The following is a 21,007-nucleotide window of genomic DNA, read 5'->3' on the forward strand; positions in this document are numbered from 1 at the left end:
TGTAATGAGGTCATCACATGTAAACTACTGTACCTTCTGCACCACATCTCTGACTCTGTTCTTCTGTTCTTCCTACAGAGCATCTGTCCTGCTGAATGTCCAGACTGAAGACCTCCACCAGCTACAATCTTCTGCCCCTGGTTCGAGAGGGGTTACTCTCTGGCCACAATGACTGAAGTTGTCATTGTGAAGGAGGGATGGCTGCACAAGCGAGGTAAAGTTTCTGTTGAGGGAATCAGTTGCATATGATTCCAGAAAGTTCTCCAGTTTCAGACCTGACTAACCATTATACAGTATATTCAGCTTTCATTATTATCAATAGATCATGTTATTTATGAAGGTACAGAAAGAAGTGGTCACGATCCCTGTAAGCACTCAGGACTACAGCTGTGATCTGTACCTTCCTAGAAGTTCAATGTGCAAAACGGAGGGGGTCAACGTTTGTCTAGTTATCATGGCTTGTTAGCACCTGCTGATACAGAAGATGGGACAGTTCACCCAAAAATAAAAATTCTCTCATAATATACTCATGCCATGTGTATGAATTTCTTTCTTCAGCAGAACACAATAATAATAATAATAATATTTAAGCTCTGTAGGTCCATACAATGCAAGTGAATGGGTGCCAAAGTTTTAAAGCTCCTAAAAGCACTTATAACCATCACAAAAGTACTCCAGTGGATTAATTAATTTTTTTTACTAAAAATGTTTGCTTCTGGCCAGCTGTGGTATGCATGTTCACGACCTCCACAATTCTATCATAGGAGAGTGCGTAACGTTCAAAAAGCGTGTTACGACAGTAAGTCACAGTTTGAGAATACTATACAAATGAATTCGGAGAGCCGTAAACTGACACCTACCTGTTGCAAAACTGTCCGTGTCTTCTCTTGTGAAACAGTTATTTTATTGTAGTAAACTCCACACATAGTTCGTTCCAAAAGCATTGTTGAGTGTAAAACATGTTGAAGATTAGCGGACAGGCAGTCAATTCTTTAAATGCTAAGTTTTTTTCCATACACAAGCAGTTTATTCAGCACATTCAAGCATCTTCTCCATATACATCCATTCAAAAAGAATGGCCTCTTGTCTCCTCGCCAGTGTACCGCCATAGAATGTCTTCAGGACCACCGCATTATGCTATTTTATGCTGAGCTTGTAGGATCCCCTTGGAAGGACTCTGGCGTGATCTCGACCCTCGTGAACGTGCCACAGCTGGCTGGAAGTTAACATTTTTAGTAAAAAAAGATTTAAATATTGATCTATTTCTTACAGACACCTAGCATTGCACTTCAGAAGACATTAATTAATCCACTGGAGTCATCTGGAGTACCTTTATTATGGCTATATGTGCTTTTTGGAGCTTCAAACTTTGGCACCCATTCACTTGCATTGTATGGACCTACAGAGCTGAAATATTCTTCCAAAAATCTTCATTTGAGCTCTGCTGCAGAAAGAAAGTCATACACATCTGGGATGGCATGAGGGTGAGTAAATGATGAGAGAATTTTCATTTTTGGGTGAAATATCCCTATAACTACACCATTATACCCTCAAAAAGCATGTTTTTCCAATAACTTTAACCGTGAATTCCAGAGGCGTTCTCTCCATGGAGGAAAAGGAGGCAGTGCCTACTCACTAAATTTAGATGAGAAAAATAATCAACTGTACAAAAATAAAACAGATAAAATATTACAAAATGTAAGATCAAATAGTGTATCCCTTGAGATCATTGTGTTCACATTGAGATCCTAAAGAGTGGTGAGTTTGATGGGGGGTAATTTGCAAAAAGTCAAGTGAGAGGAGGCAATGTCTCCACTTTGATGTTATTTATTTATTATCCTGTCATTCAGTCAATGCAATAATGTCCACCATTCTTGCACTGATTGTTGAGATAAGGGACAAAACCATTTTTAAAACTTAGTTTTTATTTTGAATACTAAATTAATTTGAAATAGATATATTTGTAGACAAAGGTGTAAGCTAATGAACCATGTAAGGGAACAAGTTTTTATAAAAACGCTTTTTTCTGAAAATTGACATTTATTCACTTCAGAACTTACATCTCACAACTTGTGTCAGCTCTGACAGGCACACTAGAAAGTGTGCTATTTTAATTTGATCCATCCAACAAAAGTGTAAAGTTTTTAATGATCTAATAATGGTGTTCGTTAAAGGAGTTTGGTGATAAAATACATTATATCCATTTTTTTTTTTTCTGTTTTCATGCTATTCTGAAAATTCTGATGGAGTTGCCAAAATTGAATATTTTTCCATCATAACCATATGTTTTACGCTGGAGCCAATTTTTTAATATAACCTAAACTAAAATTCCAAAATTATTCCACAATTCTTAACAGAAATTATCACAATAGGAAGACGGTGTTGACATGTTAAAGCTGTGACCACAGAGACATTGTCTAATTTATTCAGGATTATTAAAAAATCTGACAGAGTTGACGCAAAGTGAGGACACAACTTTGATAGACAGTTTTTAATGGAAAATATCAAGTTTAATTTGTATAATGTTTGATATCTTACAGATCCCTACCTTTCATTTGATATTTACATTTATGAATTTATTGCATTTTTAAACACTTTGTTTGGCAGTTTAACATTGTTACATCTGGTTGAGGACAGGTTAAATTACTTCCAAGTATAGAGCATGCATTTAAAAAAATTATAATGAAATTAATTAAAAATATAAATAATAAATGCCCTTAGTATACACATTTCCTTTGGATTTAACTTTTTCAGTATTTTTATTATTAAGATTCTTTTTTATTTTTAACGTAAAACATGTTCCCTGTCTGTCACTCACTCGACGTTGGTGTCGATGTAGTGACACTAGGGGTCACTTTTGGGAACCCGAGACACCTCTGGTCTTTGATAAAAGGCCAATGAAAATTTGCATGCCACTCCCCCGGACATACGGGTATAAAAGGAGCTGGTATGCAACCACTCATTCAGATTTTCTCTTCGGAGCCGAACGGTCATGCTCATTGAGCTGAATACTACTGTTCATTCACCTCTGCTGGATCTGACGGCGCATTTCAGCTGCTTCTCCCCCCTCTGCACTGGTGCACTGCAGAGAACGCCCCTGGGCGCTTCGGCAGAAAAACTAGAGAGTATATTTTCTGAAAGAGCATTTTTCCCCTCTAAAAGAGTATATATTTCTCTAAAAGAGCACACACACGGAACGTCTTTTTAAAGACACGTCTTTTTAAAGATGTTTTTCCGATTGTGTGTTATTCCTGGTTGTGCTCGTTATCCCTTGCCTTCTAACGGTCACGATCACTGTCTTTCGTGTCTGGGCACTGCTCACGCGGAGACAGCGTTCATGGATGGTCATGTTCTCATTGCGAGAATATGTCCATGGCAACGTTGCAGTCACGGCTCGCCTTCGTAAGAAAGCGAGACACCCCAGAGGCTTCCGCCTCGGTCCTTTTACCGAGGCCAGCGTGGCTAGCACTGGGGGCGATTTGGGGACCCCAATGGGACCGCCTCCGCCGGGTATCCCCCCACGGACCTCCCGTTCCCCAGCATGCTCGTCTGCCCCGATCGGGCTTCCGGGTGAGTCCGCAGGCTCGTCTCACGGCGAGTTCGACCTCTTATACGGAGCCCGCGAAAGTGATGAGCTCTCGAGCGCAGCATCGGAGAGCGGGCTCATCAAGTCGGAAGCCTCAGCTGGGCTCCTCCCTTCGGGGTCCATTGCCCAGTCACAGGCTGATGCAGAGATGACGACATGCTTTCCCGGGCAGCCGCGAGCGTCGGTTAGAGTGGAATTCACTGCTCTTCCCTGAACCCTCACGGCTCGGTGATTGGTTCCTGGGCTCGCGGCGCCGCTCAAAGCCACGCCCCGCCCCCGTTCCTTTCTTCCCGGAAGTGCATGAGGAGCTGACAAGGTCGCGGGAGGCACTTTTTACTGCCCGGTCCCGATCTTTTCAGGTTCCCTGCCCTCACTACCCTCGATGGTGGGGCGGCCAAGGGCTATTCGGCAATCCCCCGGTGCACCTATGCCCGCAGAGCACCGCCACCTGGCGCGGGTGACCAAAGCCCCCGTCCAAGGCCTGTAGGTTTACATCGTCTCTGATGGCCAAGGCCTACAGTGCCACTGGACAAGCAGCCTCCACCCTGCACGCCATGGCTCTCCTGCAAGTCCGCCAAGGCGCTAAAGGAACTGCACGAGGGTAGTTCCGCCCTGGGATTGATGCAGGAACTGCGCTCTCCGAGCGACGGAGGTCACGGCGCGGTCTCCCGGGCGGACGATGGCCACACTAATGGTCCAGGAGCGCCACCTTTGGCTCAACCTGGTCGAGATGGGTGAGGCCGACAAGACACGATTCCTTGCTGCCCCCATTTCCCAGGCGGGCCTATTCGGCGACATCATCGAGGACTTTGCCCAGCAGTTCTCGATGGTAGAGCAGTAGATGGATGCTAGCCGGCATCTCCTGGCCCGGCACGGCTCAAGATCCCACACCCCGTCTACTCATCGCCAAGGGCGTCCCCCTGCAGTGACTGCACCGGCTCCGCTGCAACCCGCCCCTTCGGCCCGGCCCCGGTGTAGAGCCCACCGCAGGAAGCAGATGCCACCCGTCTCGCGGCCGCCCAGAACCCGTGAAAGGCTTCAAAGCGCCCTTGAGACGGGCGACCCAGGGACAATGAAACCCGCTGCTCTGGAGCTGGTAAGCAGATCTTCATCTTTTTGTTACCTTTTGCATTTAATTGCGCTGCATGCCCAAGTGGATGCAGTACTCAAGAGTTCAAGAGCGGTTTCCTTGTTCCCTGGTTCACGTATCTGGTGTGTACGGCCGTCATCACGATCACGTCCACCACTCCATTTGGCAGGTTTGGCGCTTCTGCGGTGGTCTCCCGCCCCTGAGCGCCCAGCTGTGGCACAAATCCACCCCCGATGTGACAGTCTCCACGGGTCACGAGGACAGGCCTCTTCCTCCCCCGTCCCAGGCTGTTCCGGGGGTGGTCACAAGGAGACAGGTAAGTGCGTCGATGTCCCTAGACTCAGCACGGCCACGACGTGATGTGGCACCTCGAGCTCCGCCCCGCCGCGAGGCCCCACCTGCCGGTACATCCGATAACGTTGTCCCTTTGGTCCCCCTTGCGCGGAACTTGGACGCATGGCTTGCACTTTCCAATCCGTCACGAGGGCTGGCCCGGACCGTCCGACTCGGCTGCGCGACTCACTTCGCTGGGCATCCGCCCAGGTTCAGCGGTGTCCACTTCACCTTGGTGAAAGATGAAAATGCTGCTGTCTTGCGCGGAGATCGCTACCCTCCTACAGAAGGTCGCGATAGAACCTGTCCCTCCAGCCGAGATGAAGAAGGGGTTTTTTCGGCCTCTACTTCATCGTACCGAAAAAAGGCGGTGGGTTGAGGCCAATCTTGGACCTGTGAGTTCTGGACTAGGCTTTACACAGACTCCCGTTCAAGATGCTGACGCGAAAACGCATTCTGGCGTCCGGCATCAAGATTGGTTTGCGGCGGTAGACCTGAAGGATGCGTACTTCCATGCCTCGATCCTTCCTCGACACAGACCCTTCCTGCGGTTCGCATTCGAGGGTCAGGCGTATCAGTACAAAGTCCTCCCTTTCGGCCTGTCCCTGTCTCCTCGTGTCTTTACGAAGGTCGCCGAGGCTGCCCTTGCCCCGTTAAGGGAGGTGGGCATTCGCGTTCTCAACTATCTCGACGACTGGCTAATCCTAGCTCACTCTTGAGACGTGTTGTGCACACACAGGGACCTGGTGCTCTCACACTTCAGCCGACTAGGGCTTCGGGTCAACTGGGAAAAGAGCAAGCTCCTCCTGGTTCAGAGCATCTCTCTTCTCAGTTTGGAGTTGGACTCAGTCTCCTTGATGGCACGCCTTACGAACGAGTGCGCCCAGTCGGTGCTGGCCTGTTTGAAGGCGTTCAGACAGGGAACAGCGGTTCCACTGAAACTTCTTCAGAGGCTCCTGGGGCATATGGCATCCTCGGCGGTGGCCACCTCGCTCGGGTTGAGGCATATGAGGCCGCTTCAGCACTGGCTCCAGACTCGAGTCCCGAGACGGCCATGGCATCACGGGACACACCACGTGGCCATCACGTTGGTCTGTCACCGTCTTTTCAGCCCTTGGACCGACCTCTCGTTCCTACGGGCAGGTGTTCCTCTAGAACTGGTCCCCAGGCGCGTCGTGGTCACGACAGATGCCTCCAAAATGGGCTGGGGCGCCGTTTGCAATGGGCACGCAGCCGCCGGCCTCTGGATGGGTCCGTGACTGCATTGGCACATCAACTGCCTTGAGTTGTTGGCAATTCTGCTCGCCCTGCAGAGGTTTCAGCCGTTGATCCAGGGCAAGCACGTGTTGGTTCAGACAGACAACATGACAACGGTAGCATATGTCAACCGCCAAGGTGGTTTGCGCTCTCATTGTATGTCACAACTCGCCCACCGTCTCCTCCTCTGGAGTCAGCAGCACCTCAAGTCGCTGCAAGCCACTCACATCCCGGGCAACCTCAACACTACGGCAGACGCGCTGTCACAACAGGTTACCCTCAGGGGAGAGTGGAGACTCTACCTTCAGGTGGTCCAGCTGATTTGGAGTCAATTTGACAGGCACAGGTGCACCTGTTCGCCTCCCAAGAATCCTCCCCACTGCCCGCTCTGGTACGCCCTGACCGAGGCCTCCCTCGGCATAGATGCGCTGGCACACAGCTGGCCCCCTGGCATTCGCAAATATGCGTTTCCCCCAGTGAGCCTGCTTGCAAAGACTCTGTGCAAGGTCAGGGAGGATGAGGAGCAGGTCGTCCTGGTAGCACCCTACTGGCCTGCCCAGACGTGGTGCTTGGACCTCATGCTCCTTGCGACAGCTCCCCCTTGGCAAATTCCCCTGAGGAAGGACCTTCTTTGGCACCATCCGGCACCCGCACCCAGACCTCTGGAATCTCCATGTCTGGCCCCTGGACGGGACGCTGAAGACCTAAGCTGTCTCCCACCTGCGATTGAGCCTTTTTAAGTGGCGTCTGTTCGCTAAGTGGTGTTCTTCCTGTCAGGAAGACCCCCAGAGATGCGCAGTTGGATCAGTGCTTTCCTTCCTGCAAGAGAGGTTGGAAGGGAGGCTGTCCCCTTCCACCTTGAAGGTGTACGTTGCTGCCATAGCAGCACACCATGACGCAGTCGACGGTAAGTCTTTAGGGAAGCAAGACCTGATCATCAGGTTCCTAAGAGGCGCCAGGAGGCTGAATCCCTCCAGGCCACGCCTCGTTCCCTCAACGGACCTCTGTAGTTCTTCAGGGTCTACAGAGAGTCCCTTTGAGCCTTTGCAGTCAGCCAAGCTTAAGGCACTCTCCTTGAAGACTGCCCTCCTGACTGCGCTCAATTCCATCAAGAGGGTAGGTGACCTGCAAGCGTTCTCTGTCAGCGAAACGTGCCTGGAGTTCGGTCCAGGTTACTCTCACGTGATCCTGAGACCCTGACTGGGCTATGTGCCCAAGGTTCCCACCACCCCTTTAGGGACTAGGTGGTGAACCTGCAAGTGCTGCCCCAGGAGGAGGCAGACCCAGCCCTGTCGTCACTGTGTCCGGTGCACGTTTTACGCATCTATTTGGATCGCACGCGGAGCTTTAGAATCTCTGAGCAGCTCTTTGTCTGCTTTTGGTGCACAGCGGAAAGGAAGCTCTGTCTCCAAGCAGAGGATCTCCCACTGGCTCCTTGATGCCATAACTATGGCATATCTCACCCAAAACATGCCACCCCGGGTAGGGCTACGAGCCCATTCTACCCGTGGTGTAGCGGCTTCTTGGGCCTTGGCCAGAGGTGCCTCTCTAACAGACATTGCAGAGCAGCGGGCTGGGCAACACCCAACACCTTTGCAAGGTTCTGCAACCTCCGGGTGGAACCGGTTTCATCCCAGGTAGTGTCACGCAACACAAGTGGATAAGCCCGGGATAGCCGGCCGGGTGTATCGCTTGCACATAGCGCCTTCCACCTCCTTTTGAGCTGAAGACATGTGCCGTTAATTCCCAGTAGTGTTCACAAAATTTTTTCCCTGGTTGACTTCTTCCGAGCCCTGTGGCAGTCGAGTTTTCGGAGAGACTCGCTGCCGGCCCAGTACACGCGCTAACTAAGAGTCCTGTTCTGGGGTAGGTGCTCTGCATGTGGTGGTTCCCTGTAAGGCTAACCCCATGCGATCTATATCTTCCGCTAATTCGTTTCCCTGCTGGCAAACTGCGTCTTCCTTGGGCAGAGCCCCTCTGCCCCAGTCTCCATGTTTGTAGTAACTCCTCCCCCATTGGGCAGGATCTACCTTGAAGGCTCTCCACATGGTTGGAAAGATCATGTGACGTATTCTTCCACTTAAATATCCCCCCCTCTCTTGGGGCGAGGTGTGGTCACCGTGGTGTCCTCACCTTGGGAGATAATCCCCCTTCTTTTTTAGGGAGTGGAAAAAAGAAGGGGAAAAGAGGCCAAGACTGGGTTAAGCCTGTCTCTATCTTTGTGTAGTCGACTTGTCCCCAAAAAGGGCCGTTCGACACTCATAACTGTGTTGGGGGAGGTTACGTGTCGACCTGGTGTGCTGGCTATGAGGCACACAGCAAGTCTGCCCACCACACACCGCCAGTTCACGTATCACAGTTCAGCCTTGTGGTGTTTTGTATAGGGACCCCTAGTGTCACTACATCGACACCAACGTCGAGTGAGTGACAGATAGGGAACATCATGGTTACTGGTGTAACCTCTGTTCCCTGATGGAGGGAACGAGACGTTGGTCCCTCTTGCCACAATGCTGAACTACCCGCTGAAATGGCCGGACCTTATATCGGCTCCTCAGCGTAAAACCTGAATGAGTGGTTGCATACCAGCTCCTTTTATACCCGTATGTCTGGGGGAGTGGCATGCAAATACCACTCGCCAATTTTCATTGGCCTTTTATCAAAGACCAGAGGTGTCTCGGGCTCCCAAGAGTGACCCCTAGTGTCCCATCAGGGAACGGAGGTTACACCAGTAACCATTACGTTTTGTCCCTTATCTCAAAAATCAGTGTTCTTTTAAATTATGATTTGTTTGCTGCATCTTTGATAAATTAATCAGATGTTGTTGTTTACTGATTAACTACATCTTACATAGTTTTATAGAAAACTGATCAAATATAAACATTATCTCAACGCTGTACCACTATGGAAAAATTGTTCTGTTGCCATATGGCAACTCTGTACTACAGTGGACTCGCACTAATGCATTTTCTCATTGGGAATTTTTATGGATAGTGGCATCACTTCTATTGTTGCATTTAGAAATGTATTTGGAAATGTTTACCATAATAAAATTGCATTCATGCATACATAACATAATCATGATTTGCATTTTTCTTGGAAGACAAAGACTATTGAAGAGTGCATGATAATGATTAACTCAATTTTAATGACATTTAATACAAATTTTAATATGTAATTTTAATTAATTAAATAAATATCAATTTAATTCAAGGAGAAATGTATAAGTTTAAGAAAAAATAGTTTTTGGACCATTTTCCATTGTGGTACAGAGTTGGCATATAGCAATGTTTCACAAATATATATATATATATATATATATATATATATATATATATATATATAAAAAAATATTATTTACTTTTTTTTTAATATTAGAGATATTTTTTGTCTGAAAATCTGAAAAATCATTAGAACGTGTGCCATACAGCAATCTGGTGACATGTTTCACCAGTGCCTAATTTCTTTGAAAGGCTCTTAACAGTTCCTGTCTGCTGCATGGAGGTCTAATAAATTCACATGGCATTCATGACTCAAAAAATGATCTCCAGAATGCCCATGAAGCAAAGATGGCAGAATACAGGTCATGTGCTAGTGGAGTTATTTTATATACCTGTAAATAACTATAACTGTGCTTGAACTCCCAAATATTTAAGAATTTCATGGGCTTCTCTAGTAAACTTTCCTACTGTACGTGTCAGTCAGAGGCCGTTACCGTATTGCCTTCCTCAAAGCATGGAAATTTTGAGCTCATGTCTGTCCTTGCAAACCACAGAGCATCCAAGTCACTGGGCCAAAGACACAAAAGCAACATCGTGCAGGAGAAAGCCCGAGGGTGTGGCAAGCACAAAACAGTACAAGGGCCGAATATGGAGCCCTGAGGCACTCCGGGTGTTTACCAGGCGCAGTTTGCCGGGGCCCGTGAGGCATGGACTGCTGGACAGTGCAGGGCTGTGTACTTCTCTAGGCAAGGTCATTCCAGTTCAACTATGCAGACAGACACCACCCGTAATAGCACTCTGGGCCCAGATGAAAAGCAGTTCTGCCTCGCCTGGATTTATGCTGCTTAGTGTGGCGGCAGGCTTGTTTTGCCCACAAGGGATTTGGGGAGTTATGTTTTCCCCTATGTGTGGCCATGGGGGCATGCAGGACGGCGTGTTGATTTTTTTTTTCATCTGTTTCTCAAAACTTCATTTCAGTCACTCTTTAAATTGGATTTGATTGGTTGAAAAATATTCATCTTAAGAATTTTTTTTAAATAACCCCCTGGGATACGTCTGCTCATCTGTCTTGAAACCTAATTGTTGCCCTTAAACGGAAGGAGGTTGTTGAGTTCAAGTTGCGGCCATGCTTAATCTGGAACAGAACAGTTTTCACGCAGACTTGTTGATTATGCATACTGACAGCAATGGATGAGGTATTTATTTTCCATTACAGAGCGAAGCTTAGATTCAGTGTCAAACTCTTCTGGACATGGTTGAACTTTCTTAGAGAAAACCCGTTGATTTTTACCTGATGAAAGACTGCCTTGCTGACACGCAGCAGTCTAACATAATATTCTGTTATCTGAATTTTGGAGTATCCCCTGATGCTGAACATGATCTGGATCTTGTTAATAAAAATACTTCATGCGATTAGATGATAAAGTTCATCTCAAGGTCTCATCCATTTATTTATTTATTTTTTATAGTTGAGACGTTTGTTAATCTGGCACCACTCTGTGTTTTATTTGGGTGGTTGGTGTAAAAAGTTTCCATGGATTTTGTTTTTATTTATTTATTTTTTTTTTTAAATTAACCAAGATTTTCGATGAAAACATGAACGCTTTTATTTATTTTTTAATTTTTTTATTTTTTAAATGACACATATTGTGTGTAGTCTCTCAATTAAGATGAAGCCATGTAAGCTGCTTGCATAATAATTGTAAAATAGTTATAATGTCTGTTTCTTTTTATATTTTAGTGTAAGAAATACTTATTTAAGTGTTGAAACAGATGTAGTTTTTACACACACACAAAAAAAAACTAAAGAGTAATCTTTAACTAAATAAACATTTAAAAACCTAAATGTTTTTAGTTTTATTAATTTAGTTTGATTAAAAATGACTGGACTTTTGTTAATCGGCCTAGCAAATACAGTTATCAGCCGATGCCAATAATCGGCGATAATCGCAAAATGGACAAATATAGGCTGATTAATCAGCCTGGCTGATATATCGGTCTGTTACTAGTTATGAGATCTTGTGTATTATTTACATCTTTTGTATATGATGTTAATTTGATTATACACTGTAAAAAGTGATAACCTGCAATTAGAGATACATATATTTCTAGTAGATCTAATGTTTAAAATTTGCTTTGTTTGTCTAACGTATTCAGGCTGATTCAGTGATGTCAAAGAATTTTTTTGACTTGGGAATGTTTTTTTCTTTTCTTTTTTCTTTCTTTTTTTTTTTTTTTTTAAATGTTTAATTTAGATGTTGCCACATGAGCAAATTTTTTAACACTCTAATTAAAGAACTCCATATGAATTATTTATTTAAATTAATTGAGTCAGTTGAGGTGACACACAAGTGCCCTGCTTAAATAAAAAACATAATTAAGCCATTGTAATCTGGTTTGCTGGTCTTAGCTGGTCTTAGCTTGTCTTTCTGGTCAGGCTGATAGGTTTGCTTGCAGGGAGACCAGCTTAAACCAGCTAAAACCAACAAACCAGCTTAGGTTGGTTTAAGATTTTATTTATTTTTTTATTTTTTATTTATTTGAGCAGGGTGAATGACACTATGTGTGTTTTTAAATGTTTAGAAAAAAAAAAAGTATGCCCTCATTAATGTACCAATGCCCCTGAAACTAAAATACTGCCCCTTAATACAGAAGTCAGTTTCTGCCACTGACAGACACACACAACCAGTCATGCAGACACTCTGCCTGGACGATGGTGTGAAATGATCAGGCTTTGCATGTGTGTGAGTGTGTATATCAGTGCAGATATGAGTCAGCAATAGCAGTAGCTCATTTTTAAACTGTTTGTATGGCCACGCTATCTTCTGTGTCACTTCCTGTTTTCAAGAATCAGACTGTTGGTTACCAGAAGTCCCACTAATGTGGCGACATAAAAAAAAAAAAAAAAGAAAACCCCCAAACACCAACAGCAGTCATGACCTCTTACTGTTGCTTTTGTTTTTGAGTAATCCTGTGCAAGTTTGTGTGGGAGTCTTCACATTGACAGTCACTCTCGGCCGATTAATAATGTGAACTCTTGCTGTTATTTGATGTTAGAGATTTTTTTCTCTGGTTGAGTTTATATGAAGCTTATCTTGAGTGAGTTATTCAGAACAGAACAGCGGTTTCCTGTTTGTTGTGATTGTCATGGATAAGCTGATGAAATAAAGGCTGGTTATGATGAAAGTTCTCACCCATGACTTTTGTTGATGTTCAGGGATGCCCCTTCACTATTCACCTTAAACTAGCAGCAGGTACTTACCCAGCTGCTAGAAATGGACCAGTTGTAGGTGTGGACTTGCTGCCTGTGTGGTTTAAAAGAGAACAGCCTGTAATAGTTCTAAACTGTGTGGTCAACCAGAATTTGTGTGCCAGTCAATGACTCTGGCCATTCGAGAGTCTGTTTATCAGCAGCACTTCTGGGTAAAAATGAAAACAGTACCACTAAACATTTGCAATGTTATTTCTTGATTGCGTGCTTGTTTTCCTCACAACGTTTAATGTGCATTCATAAATTAATTGGAAAGTGATTATTTGGTCATTGACAAATAAGGCTGTCCATGGTAATGAAAATGCAAAATCTTTTTAAACGGAAAATTCACACAAAAATGTAAATTGTCTCATCATTTACTCACCCTCATGCCATCAAAGTTGTGTATGACTTCCTTTCATCTGCTGAACACAAACAAAGATTTTTAGAAAAATTTCTCAGCTCTGTATGTCCATATAATGCAAGTGAATGGTGAACAGAACTTTAAAGCTCCAAAAAGCAATTAAAGGTAGCTTAAAAGTAATCTATAAGACTCCAGTGGTTCATCCATGTCTTCATAAGTGATATGATAGGTGTGGGGAAAAACAGGTCAATATTTAGTCCTTTTTTTTTACTATCAAGGTCCACTTTCTCTTCTTTTGTTTTTGGCGATTTTTTATGCATATCACCACTTACTGGGCAGGGAGGAGAATTTTTAGTAAAAAAGTAATTAAAAATTGATCTGTTTCTCACTCACACCTAAGATATTGCTTCAGAAGTTATGGATTAAACCACTTGAGCCTTTGGATTGCATTTATGCTGCCTTTATGTGCTTTTTGGTGCTTCAAAGTTCTGGCCACAATTTACTTGCATTGTATGGACCTACAGAGCAGAGATATTTTTCTAAAAATCTTCATTTGTGTTCAGCAGAAGAAAGAAAGTCATACACATCTGGGATGGCATGAGGGTGAGTAAATGAAGAGAGAATTTTCATTTTTGGGTGAACAATCCATTTAAAATCTGGTAAAATATAAAATCATCTTTTTTACTTTAAGCCTCATTTATATTAGAGTATTCAAGCAATTGTTTTGTGTGAATTGCATTTTTAATGTATTTTTGAAAAACTGAATAGATCCTGTCAAAAAAATAAAATAAAAATAAATAAATAAATTAGCATCGTGCCATCCCGCCCTGTTTTCTCCTCATGTTTTTCTGTTGTTGTTTCGAAAGAGCTGACGAGTAATGTGCAATAAATTTAATGGCCTCTGTAATTGCTTACAGAATAATGAGGCATAGGAATAATCATAAATCAATTATTTATAACTGATTTACATTCACTGAGTTCCTTTATTAGGAACACTATAGCCCTAATAAAGTGCCCAATATGGTCTTCTGCTGTTGTAGCCCATCCGCCTCAAGGTTCGACTTATTGTGCATTCTGAGATGCTATTCTGTTCACTACAATTGTACAGAGTGGTTATCTGAGTTACCGTAGCCTTTCTGTCAGCTCGAACTAGTCTGGCCATTCTCCGTTGACCTCTCTCATCAACGAGGCATTTCCATCCACAGAACTGCCGCTCACTGGATGTTTTTTGTTTTTGGCACCATTCTGAGTAAACTCTAGAGACTGTTGTGCATGAAAATCACAGGAGATCAGCAGTTACAGATATACTCAAACCAGCCCATCTAGCACCAACAATCATGCCACGGTCGGAATCACTAAGATCACATTTTTTCCCCATACTGATGGTTGATGTGAACATTAACTGAAGCTCCTGACCTGCATCTGCATGATTTTATGCATTGCACTGCTGCCACACGACTGGCTGATTAGATAATCGCACGAATAAGTAGGAGTTCAGGTGTACCTAATAAAGTGCTCGGTGAGTGTATATTCACAATGTGACTATTCAAGATGTTAAATTATTTTTAGATTTGGAGTTCCTCCACATGCCATTTTATTCACATTTTTAAGTTGAATTAATTGTCTGTAAATTGTCTTTTAATTTAGCATTCACTAGTTTAAAATAAGTCCTGCGATGTGACAAGCACACTTAATTTTCATGTAGTCTTGCAATTAATATGAAAATAAAAACTGCATAATCTACATAATAATTATAAAAGAATTAGTCAAATGCTGTTTGAAATAGTTTCAGATGAAGTATAGCATGTAACACTGGATGCCAACTTCCCTAAAGTATTTCATGTCAACTACCCAAATAGTATTATTAGATGTATAATATTATTACAGTTTATGATATTCATGCTATCCAATTCCAACTGTCATCTTTCTAATAAAGAATCAGAATAGTGTTATATACAATATAAATATATTTAAATATATTTATATTGTGGCGGGATGAACAAGAAACAGACACAATGGGTGTGGCGTCAAGCGGAGTGGAGCGCATGCGGGCGTTGGACCCCGCCCAGGTCCTGGACCATTCCTTTGGTCACTTCTAATCCTTCACAAAGCCCCCTTCACCCCAAGGATGCTAGATTCTCCTTTATTTTGGACACTTCATTCCCATCTTATGAACAGTTTATGTTCATTATTACTTCCAATAAAAGACTCTCTGAGGCTTGACGCCAAACATACTATGTCTGTCTCTTGCTCACTGCCCCAAAATATATATTCTTAAGTTTATCCACAATAAAATTGCATAAATTACATATGTTACAAAGTAATACAATTATTGTGTCCATGTTATTTTTGATAGTTTTTTTGTTAAAGATGTTCTACTAAGCTAAATGCATTTTCGGGATTTCCAGGAGAGTACATAAAGACATGGAGGCCACGATATTTCTTGCTTAAGAGTGACGGAACATTTATCGGGTATAAAGAGCGTCCACAAGATGTTGACCAGCTGGAGACTCCACTCAATAACTTCTCAGTGGCCCGTAAGTTTTGTTCTAGCACTTTGCAAGGGAGAATTCTCTCTCTTTCACTCTCCCGCTTTCTTGCCTTATATGTCCTTTTTTCTCTTTTGCACTCTTTTCTGACTGGCAATTGTTCACGATGGTCAACTAACTGTCAGACAGTTTGCACATTACAACCCTCTCAGAAAAGTTGCGTTTTCTTGTGTAATGTCAACAAACTGTATTGCAAACCACTGTTTTCAAACAAGTTTCCTGAACACTTCTCCCATCTGCCATTGTTCCAACAGATAGTCCTGCCCAGGGCTGCAGTTAGAAATTCTTGGGCCCCGTAAAAAATGTATTCAGCAGGCCCCCCTCCAGTTAGTTGTCTGACAGGGGTGCGGACAGTTCTTCCATCAACATTGCGCACTGTCTCCGTGTTTATATCCACGTCTCACACTGATAGAACTAAGATGTGCTATACAATCAGGGTTGGGGAGTAATGGAATACATGTAACAGGATTACGTATTTAAAATACAAAATATAAGTAACTGTGTTCCACTACAGTTACAATTTAAATCATTGGTAATTAGAATACAGTTACATTCAAAAAGTATTTTGATTACTGAAGAGATTACTTTGCATTTTATTGTCATTTGTTTCATTTAATATTTAGTCCTTTCAGATGGAAAACATTTATACATATAAATGATGCGATCCAATGTGCATTTGAACAGCGGAGAAACACTTTCTTATGATGTGTTACATTCATACGAGCAGACAGAGAAGTAAGTTTGAAGTAAGTTTGGAGCAGAAGAAATAGAAATAAACCTTGTGTAAATTGTCATCTTTACGCAAAGCTAAAATGCTATTTCTAGCCATTTTACATGCACATGTTAGCAGGAACGATCATATTTTTTTATCAAGAAAATTCACGTTGGATCATAATTAATTTTTTTCTAGTAAGATTTTTATTAGGGCAAAAATCATATTCTTGATAATCATTTTTTTATTATTTTCCTGTAAAAATATCTAAAAATCCTTTAAACAAGATCAATTAGATTGATCTTGTTTTAGAAACAACACTGCATAAGATATTTAGGTTTTTCAGAGAATGTATTTTTAACATGTGTGTTCCCTATCTGTCACTCACTCGACGTTGGTGTCGATGTAGTGACACTAGGGGTCACTCTTGGGAGCCCGAGACACCTCTGGTCTTTGATAAAAGGCCAATGAAAATTGGCGAGTGGTATTTGCATGCCACTCCCCCGAACATACGGGTATAAAAGGAGCTGGTATGCAACCACTCATTCAGATTTTCTCTTCGGAGCCGAACGGTCATGCTCATTGAGCTGAATACTACTGTTCATTCACCTGCTGGATCTGACGGCGCATTTCAGCGGCTTCTCCCTCCTCTGCACTGGTGCACTGCAGAGAACGCCCCTGGGCGCTTCGGCAGAAAAACTAGAGAGTATATTTTCTGAAAGAGCATTTTTCCCCTCTAAAAGAGTATATATTTCTCTAAAAGAGCGCACACACGGAACGTCTTTTTAAAGACGCGTCTTTTTAAAGATGCTTTTCCGATTGTGTGTTATTCCTGGTTGTGCTCGTTATCTCTCGCCTTCTAACGGTCACGATCACTGTCTTTCGTGTCTGGGCACTGTTCACGCGGAGACAGCGTTCGTGGATGGTCACATTCTCATTGCGAGAATGTGTCCATGGCAACGTTGCGGTCGCGGCTCGCCTTCGTAAGGAAGCGAGCCACCCCAGAGGCTCCCGCCTCGGTCCTTTTACCCACGGGTTTGAGGCCAGCGCGGCTAGCACTGGGGGCGATTTGGGGACCCCAATGGGACCGCCTCCGCCGGGTATCCCCCCGCGGAACTCCCATTCCCCAGCACGCTCGTCTGCCCCGATCGGGCTTCCGGGTGAGTCCGCCGGCTCGTCTCACGGCGAGTTCGACCTCTTATTCGGAGCCCGCGAAAGTGATGAGCTCTCGAGCGCAGCATCGGAGAGCGGGCTCGTCCAGTTGGAAGCCTCGGCTGGGCTCCTCCCTTCGGGGTCGATCGCCCAGTCACAGGCTGACGCGGAGGTGACGACATGCTTTCCCGGACAGCCGCGAGCGTCGGTTAGAGTGGATTTCACCGCTCTTCCCTGAACCCTCGCGGCTCTGTGATTGGTTCCTGGGCTCGCGGCGCCGCTTAAAGCCACGCCCCGCCCCGTTCCTTTCTTCCCGGAAGTGCATGAAGAGCTGACAAGATCGCGGGAGGCACCTTTTACTGCCCGGTCCCGATCTTTTCAGCTTCCCCGCTCTCACTACCCTCGATGGTGGGGCGGCCAAGGGTTATTCGGCAATCCCCCGGTGGATAAAGGCGCTCGCGGTGCACCTATGCCCGCAGAGCGCCGCCACCTGGCGTGGGTGCCCAAAGCCCCCGTCCAAGGCCTGTAGGTTTACGTCGTCTCTGACGGTCAAAGCCTACGGCGCTGCTGGACAAGCCGCCTCCGCCCTGCACGCCATGGCTCTCCTGCAAGTCCGCCAAGGCGCTAAAGGAACTGCACGAGGGTAGTTCCGCCCCGGGATTGATGCAGGAACTGCGCTCGGCGACCGACCTCGCTCTCCGAGCGACGGAGGTCACGGCGCGGTCTCCCGGGCGGACGATGGCCACACTAGTGGTCCAGGAGCGCCACCTTTTGCTCAACCTGGTCGAGATGGGTGAGGCCGACAGGACACGATTCCTTGCTGCCCCCATTTTCCAGGTGGGCCTATTCGGCGACACTGTCGAGGACTTTGCCCAGCAGTTCTCGATGGTAGAGCAGTAGATGGATGCTAGCCGGCTTGTCCTGCCCCGGCGTGGCTCAAGATCCCCCCATCTACTCATCGCCGAGGGCGTCCCCCTGCGGTGACTGCACCGGCTCCGCTGCAGCCCGCCCCTCCGGCCCGGCCCCGGCGTGGAGCCCACCGCAGGAAGCCGACGCCACCCGTCTCACAGCCGGCACCGAAGAACCCCCGGAGGTCTTCGAAGCGCCCCTGAGATGGGCGACCCAGGGACAACGAAACCCGCTGCTCTGGAGCTGGTAAGCAGATCTTTTTGTTACCTTTTGCATTTAATTGCGCTGCATGCCCAAGTGGCTGCAGTACTCAAGAGCTCCGCAAGAGTGGTTTCCTTGTTCCCTGGGTCACATACTCGGTGTGTACGGCTGGCATCACGACCACCATCCACCACTCCATTTGGCAGGTTGACGCTCCAGCGGCGGTCTCCCGCCCTGAGCGCCCAGCTGTGGAACAAATCCGCCCCCGATGTGACAGTCTCCACGGGTCATGAGGACAGGCCTCTTCCTCCCCCGTCCCAGGCTGTTCCGGGGGTGGTCACAAGGAGCCAGGTAAGTGCTTCGATGTCCTCGGACTCAGCACGGCCACGATGTGGTGTGGCACCTCAAGCTCCGCCCCGCCGCGAGGCCCCACCCGCCGGTACATCCAATGACGTTGTCCCTTTGGTCCCCCTTGCGCGGAACTCGGGTGCATGGCTTGCGCTTTCCAGTCCGTCGCGAGGGCTGGTCCGGACCGTCCGACTCGGCTGCACGATTCACTTCGCTGGGCATCCGCCCAGGTCCAGCGGTGTCCACTTCACCTTGGTGAAAGATGGAAACGCTGCTACCTTGCGCGGAGATCGCTACCCTCCTACGGAAGGACGCGATAGAACCTGTCCCTCCAGCCGAGATGAAGAGGGGGTTTTACAGCCCCTACTTCATTGTACCGGAAAAAGGCGGTGGGTTGCGGCCAATCTTGGACCTGCGAGTACTGAACCGGGCCTTACACAGACTCCCGTTCAAGATGCTGACGCAAAGACGCATTCTAGCGAGCGTCCGGCATCAAGATTGGTTCGCGGCGGTAGACCCGAAGGATGCGTACTTTCACGTCTCGATCCTTCCTCGACACAGACCCTTCCTGCGGTTTGCGTTCGAGGGTCAGGCGTATCGGTACAAGTCCTCCCTTTCGGCCTGTCCCTGTCTCCTCGCGTCTTTACGAAGATCGTAGAGGCTGCCCTTGCCCCGTTAAGGGAGGTGGGCATTCGCATTCTCAACTATCTCGACGACTGGCTAATCCTAGCTCACTCTCGAGACGGGTTATGCGCACACAGGGACCTGGTGCTCTCACACCTCAGCCGACTAGGGCTTCGGGTCAGCTGGGAAAAGAGCAAGCTCCTCCCGGTTCAGAGCATCTCTTTTCTCGGTTTGGAGTTGGACTCAGTCTCCTTGACGGCGCACCTTACGAACGAGCGCGCCCAGTCGGTGCTGGCCTGTTTGAAGGCGTTCAAACAGAAAACAGCGGTTCCACTGAAACATTTTCAGAGGCTCCTGGGGCATATGGCGTCCTCGGCGGTGGCCACCCCGCTCGGGTTGATGCATATGAGGCCGCTTCAGCACTGGCTCCAGACTCGAGTCCCGAGACGGGCATGGCGCCACGGGACACACCGCGTGGCCATTACGTCGGTCTGTCACCGTCTTTTCAGCCCTTGGACCGACCTCTCATTTCCACGAGCAGGTGTTCCGCTAGAACTGGTCTCCAGGTGCGTCGTGGTCACGACAGACGCCTCCAAAATGGGCTGGGGCGCTGTTGGCAACGGGCACGCAGCTGCCGGCCTCTAGACGGGTCCGCAGCTGCGTTGGCACATCAACTGCCTCGAGTTACTGGCAATTCTGCTCGCCCTGCGGAGGTTCCGGCCGTTGATCCAGGGCAAGCACGTGATAGTTCGGACAGACAGCACGGCAGCGGTAGCATATGTCAACCGCCAAGGCGGTCTGCGCTCCCGCTGTATGTCATAACTCGCCCGCCGTCTCCTCCAACGGAGTTAGCAGCACCAAGTCGCTGCAAGCCACTCACATCCCGGGCAAGCTCAACACTTCGGCGGACGCGCCGTAACAACAGGTTACCCTCAAGGGAGAGTGGAGACTCCACCTTCAGGTGGTCCAGCTGATTTTGGGGTCGATTCAGTCAGGCACAGGTGCACCTGTTCGCCTCCCAAGAATCCTCCCACTGCCCGCTCTGGTACGCCCTCACCGAGGCCTTCCTCGGCATAGACGCGCTGGCACACAGCTGGTCCCCTGGCATACGCAAATATGCGTTTTCCCCAGTGAGCCTGCTCGCACAGACCCTGTGCAAGGTCAGGGAGGACGAGGAGAAGGTCATCCTGGTAAGCACCCTACTGGCCCGCCCAGACGTGGTGCTCGGACCTCACGCTCCTCGTGACAGCTCCCCCCGGGCAAATTCCCCTGAGAAAGGCCCTTCTTTCTCAGGGAAGGGGCACCATCCGGCACCCGCGCCCAGACCTCTGGAATCTCCATGTCTGGCCCCTGGACGGGACGCGGAAGACCTAAGCTGTCTCCCACCTGCGTTGGTAGACACATTCACTCAGGC

The 21,007-nt window shown here is 46.8% G+C and overlaps 1 protein-coding gene across 6 annotated transcripts in view; it reads left to right on the forward strand.

Moving 5' to 3' along the window:
* LOC127415836 (RAC-alpha serine/threonine-protein kinase-like) overlaps window positions 1-21,007 on the forward strand; it is a 53,797-nt gene that overhangs the window by 18,057 nt on the left and 14,733 nt on the right. For all 6 annotated transcript variants that reach the window (XM_051654825.1, XM_051654819.1, XM_051654822.1 and 3 more), the window contains exons 2-3: window positions 79-214; window positions 15,507-15,635. In XM_051654825.1, coding sequence (XP_051510785.1) covers window positions 169-214; window positions 15,507-15,635 — 175 coding nt within the window. In that variant the 5' untranslated portion in view covers window positions 79-168. The remainder of the gene's footprint in view (window positions 1-78; window positions 215-15,506; window positions 15,636-21,007) is intronic.

The sequence above is a fragment of the Myxocyprinus asiaticus genome, chromosome 25 (genome assembly GCF_019703515.2).
Source record: "Myxocyprinus asiaticus isolate MX2 ecotype Aquarium Trade chromosome 25, UBuf_Myxa_2, whole genome shotgun sequence".
Classification (NCBI taxonomy): Eukaryota; Metazoa; Chordata; class Actinopteri; order Cypriniformes; family Catostomidae; genus Myxocyprinus; species Myxocyprinus asiaticus.